The 12,061-nt window shown below is 61.1% G+C and overlaps 2 protein-coding genes across 4 annotated transcripts; both read left to right on the top strand.

Moving 5' to 3' along the window:
• Nucleotides 1-18: 18 nt before the first annotated feature.
• On the top strand, nt 19-4,629 carry MRPL38 (mitochondrial ribosomal protein L38). The gene is made up of 9 exons (XM_075441204.1): nt 19-107; nt 318-497; nt 1,080-1,208; nt 1,294-1,502; nt 1,880-1,952; nt 2,517-2,562; nt 2,937-3,095; nt 3,489-3,625; nt 4,003-4,629. The coding sequence occupies exons 1-9, from the start codon at nt 41-43 to the stop codon at nt 4,137-4,139; spliced, it is 1,137 nt and encodes a 378-aa protein (XP_075297319.1). The 5' UTR covers nt 19-40; the 3' UTR covers nt 4,140-4,629.
• Nucleotides 4,630-6,531: 1,902 nt separating this feature from the next.
• On the top strand, nt 6,532-11,949 carry TRIM65 (tripartite motif containing 65). Of its 3 annotated transcripts, none has more exons than XM_075440744.1 (6): nt 6,532-7,038; nt 8,027-8,122; nt 8,197-8,430; nt 8,922-9,093; nt 9,427-9,507; nt 10,957-11,949. In XM_075440744.1, exons 1-6 carry the CDS (start codon nt 6,592-6,594, stop codon nt 11,487-11,489), a joined length of 1,563 nt encoding a protein of 520 aa, XP_075296859.1. In that variant the 5' UTR covers nt 6,532-6,591; the 3' UTR covers nt 11,490-11,949. The 3 variants fall into 3 exon arrangements, with proteins under 3 accessions (XP_075296859.1, XP_075296858.1, XP_075296861.1); XM_075440743.1 differs by having other exon boundaries at nt 10,930-11,949; XM_075440746.1 differs by lacking the exon at nt 9,427-9,507.
• The last annotated feature ends 112 nt before the right edge of the window (nt 11,950-12,061 follow it).

The raw sequence follows: 12,061 nt of genomic DNA, 5'->3' as shown, positions 1-12,061 counted from the left end.
CTATGGTAACGGGGGCCTTTCTCTGCGGGCGGCGCGCATCATGGCGGCGCCCTTGCTGAGAGCGGCGGGGTGCGGCCTCCGGGGCGGGCGGGCCTTCGGCACGGCCGGTGAGACACGGGTGGGCGCCCCGGTTCCCCACGGGTGGGCGCCCCGGTTCCCCACGGGTGGGCGGCGGGAGCCTTTCGGGGGGCAGGGAGGGTTCCCCAGGCGTGCCTGGAGGGGGTGGCCCCGGCCCGGGACCGCGCACCGCCCGCCCCGGGCCCTCTCAGCCTCCATTGCCGCTCTCCGTATAAACCGGGAGCTCTTTCGGCTTCCAGCTGCGCTCTGCAAGCGGGCAGCCCCGCTGGGCCCGATGCCCAACGAGGATATTGATGTCAGCAACTTGGAAGCGCTGGAAAAATACCGCAGCTTCACCCGGTACTTCAGGCTGGCGGAGGAGGAGAGCAGGAAGCCGCGGTGGTGGAAGACGTACCGGCAGCACACCAGGCCCCGGGCAGGTACCCGCCGGAGGAGCCGCGCCCGCGCGCTCTGGCTGCTGAAGGTCAGGGGAAGCCGTCGTGGGGCCTCGGGTTTGCCCCCAGACCCGCCCCGTAGAGAGCTGGCGCGGTGCTTTGGCACGGGGTTGGCCCTTCTCCAGGGCAGGAGTTTGCAGAGCGCAAACGCCTCCAGGGGAAACGGATGGCGGCTTTCTGGCCGGTCAGGACCTGCCGAGAGACGCGGAGCAGGGTGAAGAAGTGATTCCTTGGGACCCCGGTAGTGTTGGAGAAAGCAGAGCAGGAACCGGAGCTTTAGGCCCACAACAGATGGTGCGGTTTGGCCGCTGCCGCGCTGAGCCGTGACAGGGACCAGCCCTGCTCAGCAGCGGGCAAACCTGCGGGCCGGGGAGAGCAGTGCCTTGGGGAGGAGGAGGGAGCAGAAGCGTGGAGGTGCAGAGGGGAGGCGGTAGGATCGAGTCTCTGATGTCTTGAAGTTTGCATCTCTTTCACAAGCGCTCTAACATTTTGTAGGGGTTCTGTGTTTGGGTGTTTTGGGTATTCACGTTTTTCACGTACGTGATTTTTTTTCACTCTTCTCTGAAGAGCCGAAGACCAACATCAGCCTGCCACGTGCAAAGCTGCTGCAGGCAAAGCAAATCAAGGAAAGGAGAAAGGTCCTGAGGGAGAACCGCCAGAATGCCGAGATGGAAAGAGCAGCGCGGCTCCGGACTGGTCTGTGCCTCGCCACCTCCCTCCCGCCCTGCCCGGCCGCTCTGGGTGCCCAGCTGCCTCCTGCAGCGTTTCTCTCTCCTTGCAGTGCTGATCCCCCTCGATGAAGTCCGAGCTGAGTGGGAGAAGACCAGCGGCCCGTTCCACAAGCAGCGCGTGGCAGAGCACTGTGGGATATTTCGTGACTTGTTCAAGGGGGCCACGTTCACCCCCTGGGTTGCCCTGAGGGTGGAGTACAGCCAAGAAGATGAGTACCTCGTGCCGGTCTACTATGGGAACATGGTGACTCCGTCAGAGGTGCGTGAGGGGAGCTGGGAACAGCCTCGACCCCGTGGGAAGCCTGGGGGTTTCTGTCGGATGCTGCTCACGAGCATTATTCATTCTGGGAGATTTCTTTTCCAAGGGTCTGGGGTGAAGGAAATGTGTTTCTTGGATGTGATAAGGACGGAGCTTTGCCACAGGATCGTTGTCTGTCGGCAGGCTCGTGTTTACGAGCACTCTGGGGGAGCTCTCCGGGTAGAGCTGCATTACTTGATGGCATGGCTATGCCCGGTCTGCAGTGTGCCGTGGCCATGCCTGTGACAAGTTCACATTCTGTGCCTTGGAATCATGATCTGGTCTTGATGGAACCTGCTGTTCAAGTGATTTACTTTCTCTTTGTGTTGCTGCTTTAGGCTTCCCGTGCCCCTGCAGTGTCATACGAGGCAGATGAAGGCTCCCTGTGGACTTTGTTGCTCACAAATCCAGGTAAGTAGCAAGTTCTTTAAAAAAACGCATGTTTAAACTGGGTTGTTTCACTCTGCTTTTGGTTAGCTCCTGTTTCTTTTGGCTGCACAGCCAGAGATGATGTGATATAAGCTAAGCAGGGACATATTACATGTGCAGGAAAGATTGTAGCCTCCCCACATCTCTAGCAGTTGAGAGATGGGACAGTGACACAAGAGGACGTGTGTCAGTGTAGAGGAAACAGTTCCCTGACTCCTGTCTTCTGTTTGCCCCCAGACTCCTCTCCCCCTTGGCAGTCTGCCTGGGAGGCAGGTTAGCTGACGCTGTTCGCCCTGAGAAACCAAGGCACAGTGAAGTGAAGCAGCTGACCTAGAAGTCTGCTTAATCTTGGAATTATATCTGTACAGTTCTTTGCTCCTCATTTTAAGCTCAATCCTATACGAATGAGTTTTCTGCTAGGAGAGGAATGCTGGGGGGTCTTAAGCTGCTCTCTCCGTTCAGAGCGGGTCCGGGCGATTTTGTTTTGGGGTTGGTGCAAGCGCCGGGGTGTCCCTAAGTCGCCTTTCTCTGTTGTGTGCGTTTCAGATGGACACTTAAGAGACACGGACTCGGAGTACCTGCACTGGCTGGTGTGAGTACTGCGGCCAGAGCCGCACGCTCTTAGCTCAGGGGAAGCCCGGGCCGAGCAGGCAGAGCTCAGGAGCAAGCGCTCGCTAAGGCAGCTCCGTGGCTTTCTCCGGTGCCGCTGCCGTTAGCTGCCTTACCCTGTGCCCTGGGTCCTGCTAAAGACACAGTGCTTCAGGTGTTGCTCCTGTTTGGCACTCAGATCACTGGCTGTGATTTTTCTTCCAGTGAAAGCAGCCTCTGCTATCTGTTCACTTGTCAAAAGGGCATAACTCACGTCAAAACATAGCACAGAGTGATTTGCAATCCTGGGTGAATCCGCTGGTCCTAGTGCAGGGAAATGAGTGGATATATAGTGAAGTAAACTTCTTTTGTGCTCAGGACGAACATCCCAGGCAGCGACATCAAGTCGGGTGAGGAGATCTGCCATTACTTGCCCCCCTTCCCTGCCATGGGGACTGGCTACCATCGCTTCGTCTTCCTCCTCTTCAAGCAAGACTGCCCCATAGATTTCAGCGAGGATGTTCGGCCGATGCCGTGGTAATTCAGGCTCTCACTGGGCATCTTCACGTTCACTTGGCTTGGCTGTTAGTGCTTGTTGTGATCACAAGCTTCTTACTGCTGTAAGAGAGCAGTTCCTTTTAACCTGCAGCGTTGTTCAGGGCTGCTTTGAGTTTGTGTGTTGCCTGAATCCACAATCCCGGCCCTGCAGCCACTGCAAAGTCCTCTTGCTTGAAACCAGGCTGTTAAGAGAGTGGTTTGCCCTGCCCGGGGCAGAAGTGTGCGCAGAGCTGGAGAAGATGGGAGATTTTGTGACTTCCTTTTCCACCTCTGTTTTACAGACTCTGGGGTGATGTGGGGAAGTAGTTGCCTACCAGGGTGCTGCAGTAAAAGAGATTCACCTCGCCTCTGGTGCTTGTGTCTTCTTTCCAGCCACAGCCTCAAGATGCGAACCTTCAGCACGTTTGACTTCTACAGAAAGCACGAGGATGCAATGACCCCGGCAGGGCTGGCGTTCTTCCAGTGTCAGTGGGACAGCTCCGTTACTTGGGTCTTCCATCAGCTTCTCAGTAAGAACTGCACCGTGCAGGGCTGCTGGGGGGGCCGTGCGTGTGTGGGCTGGGACGTGGCCCTGCGGGTAACACACGGGGCCAGTGAGCGAGCTGTGGCTGGAGGTGCTTGCTTGGTCCCAGCACTTGTCTTGGATCTGGTACAGCACAGGCTGGTGCTTCCTGAGCCGTCCTTCACCGAACTGACGGCAGTCGGAGCACACAACCTCTGAAAGGCTGTTTTGAACGAGCATTTTAAAACAACGCTGAGAGCCTTCACCAGGGCGTGCTTGACCAGCCCTGGTCCCCTGTGCGCTGGGAGGCCCTTGCAGGTGGAGGGAGGGCCTGGGGCTTGCACCTGAGCCCCCTTGCTAACGTTCTGTATCGCCCCTTCACAGACATGAGGGAGCCCGTGTTTGAATTCGTGCGGCCGCCCGTTTACCACCCTCCGCAGTTGAAGTTCCCACGCCACCAGCCTCTGAGGTACCTGGACAGATACCGAGACAGCGAGGAGCCCACCTACGGCATTTACTAGGGGCCCGGCCTCCTTCGAGGCGCTCCGGTGTACGCCGGGGTGCCAGCTGTGCCGGGGGGGCTGCCGGCTTCCCTGTGCTCACCCAGCTGTGCAGCTGAGAGCTGCCTGCGCCTCGGGAGGGAGACGACGGAGTCTCGGTCCCAGTTCCCCTTGGCTGGGGGCAGCAGGCATTCGCAGTGCCGGCAGCTGTGCGGTCAGAAGGCTGCTGAAAGAGGACGTTCATAGATGAAAGCAAATCCGTGGCCAGGCTGAAATCTTGCTACTGATTCTGTAGCAGAGCTGAGGAGTGACGGTGGCAGGGTAGAGTCCCCGGAGATGCCCTGCCTTGTTTCTCTCAAAGGATCACGTTCTCTTTTTGCTGGTTTATGGAACAAACGGAGCCAGGCCAGCCTGGATTTCCTCGTACAGCGCTGCGGTTCAGGACTGTGTCGGCTTTCATTTGTGCAGTCCTCTTAAAGTGATGAGTCTGATTAAACACACTCTGAGCAGTGCTGGCAGAGCTGTCTTTCTGGGGAAGAGCTTGGTGTCCCAGCCAGCTGGCGCGGAGCTGGGGAGCTCAGCAGGGTGCGGGGCGGAAGGGCAGCCCTTCCCCTGCCTGAGGTCTCTCCCCTCTTGGATGTCTTCGGATGGGAAGAGCGCAGCTACGCGGGTGGTAAACCTGCACAGGGCCAACGTCTGTGGAGCTGCCTTCTCCCAAAGGCTGCCCAAGGACGTGGAGCTCAGGAGCTCAGGCTCCTGCCCCTCGCTCCCCGTTAGCACGTACCTGGTGTGGAGGAAAACCAGAGCTGCAGAGCCGCCGGGGTTGGGCAGATGTGCGCCGGTGGCCTGGCACTCTGCTGCTGCCGGTCAAGCTGCGGAGAGGCTCTGCTTGCTGCTCTGCTCTGCAGGGTGCTCTGTGCATCCCCCCTTCACATGTTTAAACCCCCAAATACCAACATGTTCCTGCCATTGCAGGTGCCCGTTCCCAGTAAGTTTTTTTTTGTGAGGTTTCCCCCTTCCTCAGGAAATAAGACCCTCCAGGAAACAACTGAGACTGTGCTGAGATGCCTCCCCACTGCCGTTGCCTGGGGCCGTTACCAGCGACGCCTGAGCTCCCTGTACTCCCACCCCGAGGTGTTCTGTGGTCTGGGTTCAGCCAGGGTGAATCAGCTGCTGCGGTGACTGCAGTGGGAGTGCAGGTGCCCTGCGGTTCCAGGTCTCGTTATGCCCCTCTCTGAGCTTTGAATGTTTGGTCAGTGTTTGCAGATTCAGCCCAAAGAAATGTTTTGGGGGCTGGAGCTTTGCTGGGGTGTGCAGGGAGTTGTGACAGATCCCGGGTCACCTCCTGAGTCCAGGGGTGGGCTGGGGGGTGGCTCTGAGCCTGCCTGTGATAGAGAAACCGCTCTGATCCTGCAGCCCACCGGCGAGCTCCCCGGCTGCCGCGCGGACCTCCTGGCTGCTCGGCCTTGCCTGTGTGGGTGAAAGCGAAGCCGTACGGCGTGGGGAGGCTGCAGAACCGCTGCAAACCGCGGCCATCCTGGGCAGCTGCCTGGGACTGTGTGCCAGCGACAGCGCGTCTGTGAGGGTGAGGAGATAAGGTTTGGACTGGAAGGCTGGCAGCTTTTTCTCCTGAAACAGAGCTGTTTGAAGGCAAGGCGAAGGTAAGCCGTGCACAGGCACCGCTGTCTCCTCCGGGCAGAAGACTCCACCTGCCCGGATGACGTCTTGCGTTTTGGAGCGCTGATGTGCGCGGGCGCTGCGAGGAACTTCGTAGGAAAAGCAGTGGTGGGTGTGCACGAGGCCATGTGCAGGCAGCGGGAGCTGTGGTTTAAAATGGCAAGATGCAAGGGTGGGATGTGGCCCTGGCCGGCTGCTGGCGTGTGTCACAGCCCTTGTCGCTGCAGAGGGGGTGACAAGTGGCTGCAGCAGCGGTGGGTGCCCCTCTCCGCAGATTCCCAGGGTGGCAGATGCCAGCAGCGCTGTGCTGAGGTCTCTGCCGGGGAGAACGGCCACGCTCTGCTCGGGGACCCAGCTCTGGCAGAGGCGAGGATGCCGGGAAGTTCCCTCAAAGGGCAAAAAAGGAGTGAAATGGAATTGCACGTCGTGTGTGTGCCCGTGCACACGCCTTTGGGGAAACGCACGTTGCTCCGAACCTCGTCAGCCTCTCGCGTGCGTCTCCCTGTGCTGTCACTGCAGCGTTTCGTCCTCCCCGGGGCCTCCAGCCGTGCTGCGCAGCCCTCCCTCTCCCCGGGGGCAGCAGCTCTGACCCTCCCCATCGTCTCCCCGGCGCGTGGCACAGCCAGCGTGGCCGAGAGGGCACCCACTGGGTGTCACTTTAAGAGCAAGGCTGGCTCGGAGCCCTGACCCGCCTCTGGGCTCAGCGTCACCATCTCTTCCTCCTCTGCACCGCTGAGTTTCTATTTCCCCGACTTCTTTCGCCAGCTTCTTTCCCCGATCCCCGGCGCAGGGCAGGATGGCATCGCCCATCTCGCAGAAGCTGGAGGAGAAGCTGGTGTGCTCCATCTGCCTGGAGCTGTTCAGGGTCCCCGTGACCTTGCCCTGTGGGCACAACTTCTGCAAGCACTGCATCAGCAACCACTGGCACAAGCAAGAGCAGGCGCCGGCCGGGGCTGAGAGGGGCTACACGTGCCCCGAGTGCCGCAGGGGCTTCGACCGGCGCCCGGAGCTGGAGAAGAACGTCACCCTGTGCAGCGTGGTGGAGCTGGCGCGGGACGCCGAGGCGCGGGTCTTGGGCACGGAGAGGTGCGAGGTGACCCACGGCGAGCTGTGCCCGCAGCACGGGCGCCCGCTGGAGCTGTACTGCCAGGACGAGCGGCGGGGCATCTGCTGCGTCTGCACCGTCCGGCAGTGCCAGCGGCACCGGCGCGTGCTCTTCGAGGAGGAGCGCTCTAGAAAGCAGGTGGGGACGGTGGGTGGCAGGACTGGGGTGACGGAGGGGTGAGCAGGGGGAGTCGCGGCGGCTGGGGTGCGGCGCAGCATCCAGCCCCGCTGTCCCGTTCCCTGCTGTGGGGACGTGACGTCCCTCCGCGTGCCGAGCGGTGCCCGGCCTCGGCTGAGCAGGGCGCTGGCACGGGCTCTGGCCAGGGAGATGCCACCAGCGCCCAGCTGCTCCCTGAGAAACCAGGGGCTGTCGGGAGCAGCAGAGAGCTGGGTGAGTCCAGCAGCATGGGGTGAACGGTGCCGTGTGTGTTTGTGACCCCATCTAAAGGAAACAGCTGAAAAAGGGGTGAAAACAGCAGAGGGTTTCATTTCTCAGTGCCCCTGGACGCAGCCTCTCCCCTTCCCGAGCCTGGTGTTCAGTTTTGGGCCCCTCACTACAAGATGTTGAGTTCCTGGAGCTTGTCCAGAGAAGGGCAGCGAGGCTGGGGAGGGGTCTGGAGAACAAGTCTTAGGAGGAGCAGCTGAGGGAACTGGGGCTGTTTACTTTGGAGAAGAGGAGGCTGAGGGGGGACCTTATTGCTCTCTGCCTGACAGGAGGGTGTAGTGAGGTGGGGTTTGGTCTCTTCTCCCAGGTAACCAGCAATAGGACCAGAGGCAATGGCCTCAGGTTGCATCAGGGGAAGTTTGGATTAGATATCAGGAGAAGTTTCTTTACTGAAAGGCTGGTCAGACATTGCACCAGGCTGCCCAGGGATGTGGTTGAGTCACCATCCCTGGAGGTGTTCAAAAAATGTGTAGATGTGGCCCTTCAGGCTATGGTTTAGAAAGCATGGTGTTGTTGGGTGGATGGTTGGACTCAATGATCTTAGAGGTCTTTTCCAACCTTTCCAGATGATTCTATGATTCTCCTTCCCTGGTAGCCTTGTCCTGCAGCCCTGAGAGGGCTCCCGGGGCCTGGGCGGGCGGCAGCGTGCTGCGCCACAGAGTGTTGGTGCTTCCCTTCGCAGGCCCTGCTGGAAGAGTCCCTGGAAAAAGCCGAGCAGGAATCGGAGAGAATCAAGCAGGAGATGCAGGAGCTGGAGGAGCAAACGCGCAGCATCAAGGTAACACCGCGGCCGCCTCCGTGCTGGGGAAGCGGGTGGGAGCGTGCTGGCTCTCACAGCTCTTCCCCACCCAGGAGTCTTCTGAGGGGCTCAAATCAGCAATTCTGAGCAAATTCACCCTCCTGAGGAAAGCCCTGGAGGATTGCCAGTGGCAGACGGTGGCCAGGATCGAGCAGGAGCAGGCAGCGGCGCTGGGGCGCGTGGGGGAGGACTGGAGCCTCCTGAAGGACCACCTGGACGTCCTTGGCCAGCACAGGGAGAGGGCTCAGAGTCTCCTGGCCTGCCCCGACCACAGGACCTTCCTCCAGGTACCGTCCCAGTGCCTTGTCCCTCCCCGTGCCCGGCTGCTGCTGGCCCCACGTCATTTTGGTGAGGGCAGAGACGTGGTCAACCCCTTCCCCAGGGGAGAAGCCTCCTCAGCCCGGCTCAGGGATGGCATGGGGCTGCAAGGAAGAGCTGCTTTCGGTGGAATTACTGAAAAGCTCAAGGGGCGTTGCTGGATCAGAGTGGACGGTGATGCCCATGGGGCCACGGGCAGCATCTCCCACCCCCAAACCGCTCAGCAAGGCTCTTCCACCGCCAGCAAAACACAAAGCCCTGTGCCACAGCCCCTCTGCTCCTCGCAGCCTCTCGCTCCCCCTGCGACTGTCCCCTGAGCCCGCACGCCAGCCGCAGCCAACGGCAGAGGTGTTGGGGATGCCCCTGTCACCCACTGGGGAGACATGGCATGTGTGGAAGGGATTTGGAGCTGCCGGTCCTCCCCAGGCCGGTGCATGGGTGTCTGTCTGTCCATCTGCAGGAGTTCCCCCTGCTCCCATCGCTGGAGAGCCCCGAGGCGCGGCTCCCCGTGGAGTTTGACGTGGCCGGCGTGGTCAAGCCCATCACTGAGATCCTCACTGACATCTCCAGGCTCTTGCTGGAGGACCTGCCTGGCTCGGTGGCCCCCAAAGCCCCTGACCCTGTTGGCCAAGGTAAGTCCTCTGCTCGCAGGGCCACCCTGAAGGGCTCCAAGTCACCTTGAACCACAGCCTGGCCCGTGTCACCGTGCCGGGGACGCAGCTGCCGGGCACAGGGGTTTGGGATGGGGACACGCATCTTCTGTTCAGCAGATGGGTATCAGTGGGGTGGGATGAGCTGGGTGGCTTCCCTGTGGTCCCTCCTTGCTGGCAATGCTGAGCCACAGTGGCACATGCCCACTCCCAGCCTTGCACAGAATGGAGTTCCTCCTCCTCCTCCCATCGAAGCTGGGAAGGGACAAGTTTTTGGGTGGCATCACTCAGAGTACCTGTCCCCATCCTCCACAGGCCCGGTGCAGCCCGAGGGGCTGGCGGTGAAGGTGGTGGCCCCTCTCCCCGAGTGCCAGCTCCGAGCTGAGCTTCTGAAGGGTGAGGAGCATGGAGGGGGGGGGGTCGGGGAGGGACAGCACCCCGCTGGGGTCCCCAGCAGGCAGAGGTTTCATCAAGGCAAGCTCTTCCCTGGGAGGAGGGTGGTGTAGCTGGGTGACGGGGTCTCCTTCCCTGGCCCTCCCAATCCCTCTCCCTAAATGTGGAGAATGGTGTTGCGAGGCCGGGGTGGATGGGCCGGGGGACGCTGCGCAGCCAGGAAAAGTCTCATTAAAGGGATTGGCGGCACCAGGGAACGCTTTCATGTGGAAACTGGGGCTGCCAGTGCCTGGCATTGGGTTGGTTGCTGCCCCAGATCTTGCCCCGTCTCCATCCTCTCCTTTCCGCCCGCCTCGGGTGTCTTGCCCGGGCAGGAGCAGCGTGCCTGATCCCGATAACCCATATTTAGACACAGCGCTTTCCCACAGGCTGGCAACGTCAGCAGCTGGCAAGCGAGCACCCACGGGGATGTGTCGTGGGCTGCCCCAGCCGCCCCGCACCGCACGGCCCCGGTCCAGAGCCCTCCCTGCAGAGCCCTGCCTGCACCCTCTCCCCGTCCAGGGAGGTGGCCCCAGCCCTTTCAGCCACAGTCCTTCGTGTCCCCTTCCCTCCCTGGGCCCATCCCGCTCCCGTTCCTTAGGGATTTCCTCAGCGCTCCTTTTCCCACCTCCTGCCTCTTGGGAGGAGGGCTGGATGATGTTCAGGTCAGGTCACTGGGGCCAGGGAGGCAGTCGATGCCCATGGGATCTGTAACGATTCCTTCCATCAGGCTCCACAAAACGTTCTCAGGGTTATTAACAGGAAAAAACCCGTTATGTGCAGGCAGCAGGCATGAGCCCCGTGTAGCTGGCCGGGCTGGGCTGCTGTGGGAGCAAGGTTGCCTGCTGTAGGTGACCCTGCTTCGGCAGGGGGGTTGGACTAGATGACCCACAGAGGTCCCTTCCAACCCCTACCATTCTGTGATTCTGTAAGGCGCTGGTGGCCAGCGAGTGCCCGCGGCAGGAGGGGTTATTGCAGCCCGTGCAGAGGAGAGTGACTCCCTGCAATACCATATTTGCTCACTTAATGCCTGGTTTTCTCCCCCTGTCCCCACCCATGCTCTTATTTTTTACTCTTCAACCCAAGCACGTCTCTTCCAAAGTGACCACAGAGCCACCGCTGCTTGCAGGCTGTGAGCTGGGCTGTGCCCGGGCTGGGCGAAGCGTCGTCTCGGTGCCTCCCCAGCTATTTCTGGGCTGTTTCCCTTCCTTCTGGCAGGCGGGCGGGCAGCTAGCGCACCTCACCCCGCTCCCCTTCCCCTCCAAACATGCTACGGCTTCTTCCCTGCTGTTCTGAGAGCCAGCACTGCGCAGTTTAAATCAGATCACTCTGGGGGGGGAGGGAGAGCTCAAGCCAAGGGCGTAAAGGTCTGACGAAGCATTTCAGCCCCGTCCATGCCGTTGCTCTTCCCAGACCACCGCAACCTGACCTTTGATCCCGACACGGCCAACAAGTACCTGGAGCTGTCAAAGGGTAACCGGAAAGCCAAGCACGGCCCCGGTGCCGTCTGTGGGCGGCAGGAGCAGGGCGCCCGCTTCGAGCCCTGGCAGGTGCTGTGCACGCAAGGCTGCGGCCAGGGCCACCACTACTGGGAGGTGGAGATCTCCAGCCACTCCGTCATCCTGGGGGTGACCTACTGCAGCCTCCCCCGGCAGCGGCAGCAGGGCCCCAAGTTCAACATCGGGCTGGACGGGGGCTCCTGGGGGCTGCAGGTGCGGGAGGATGGTTACCTGGCCTGGCACAAGGGCCGGGCGGAGAAGATCCGGGAGCGGCTGTACAAGAACCTGGGGGTCAGCCTGGACTACAGCAAGGGGCTCCTCTCCTTCTACGGCCTCGGGGAGAGGACACAGCTCATCCACTCCTTCCACCATGTCTTCACGGAGCCCCTCTATCCCGTCTTTTGGCTGTGCGAGGGGCGAGCGGTGACGCTGTCCCGGAGGGGCTGAGCGGCGCAAGTGGGACCCCGGGGTGCGGTGTTTTAACAAGAGCTGGCAAAAGACAGGTGTGTGCGTTAACCCGCTCTCATTTGCATATGCAAATGTCATGCTGCTGAGACAAATTAGGCAGGAGAGAGGATGCAGGGCTAAGGGCCGTGCCCTCGCGGTGGGGTGAAGCCCCCGGTCGCTGATGGGGCAAGGCTGGGGCGTGAGGAGGGTGCGAGCGGGAGGTTTTCCTCTTCCTCCTGTCCCAACCCAACCTCCCGAGCCTGGAGAAGATTCGGGGTGAGGGGAACCCAGAGACGGGGAGCTGCAGCCCCACCGGAGTGCTTGTGGGGCAAGGGGGAGGGAGCCCTGTGCTCCCCCAGCCCCTCCCCGTCCCCTCTTGCCACTTTCGGACGTGGCAGAGCAACTTTTTAGGGTGTCACGGCACCACTGCTCTTTGTACGAAGCTCCTTTCCCCAGTAAAGCTCCATTTTCCTACTGGTTTGACCTCGGTGCTGGTGGGAGCCGTGGGCCCGAGCAGCACTGGGGGGGGGGGGGGGTGCAGCAGCTTCCCCTGGGGACAGCAGACCCCCGGT

The sequence above is a fragment of the Opisthocomus hoazin genome, chromosome 21 (genome assembly GCF_030867145.1).
Source record: "Opisthocomus hoazin isolate bOpiHoa1 chromosome 21, bOpiHoa1.hap1, whole genome shotgun sequence".
NCBI classification, from domain to species: Eukaryota; Metazoa; Chordata; class Aves; order Opisthocomiformes; family Opisthocomidae; genus Opisthocomus; species Opisthocomus hoazin.
This window is presented reverse-complemented; position numbering and strand designations above follow the sequence as displayed.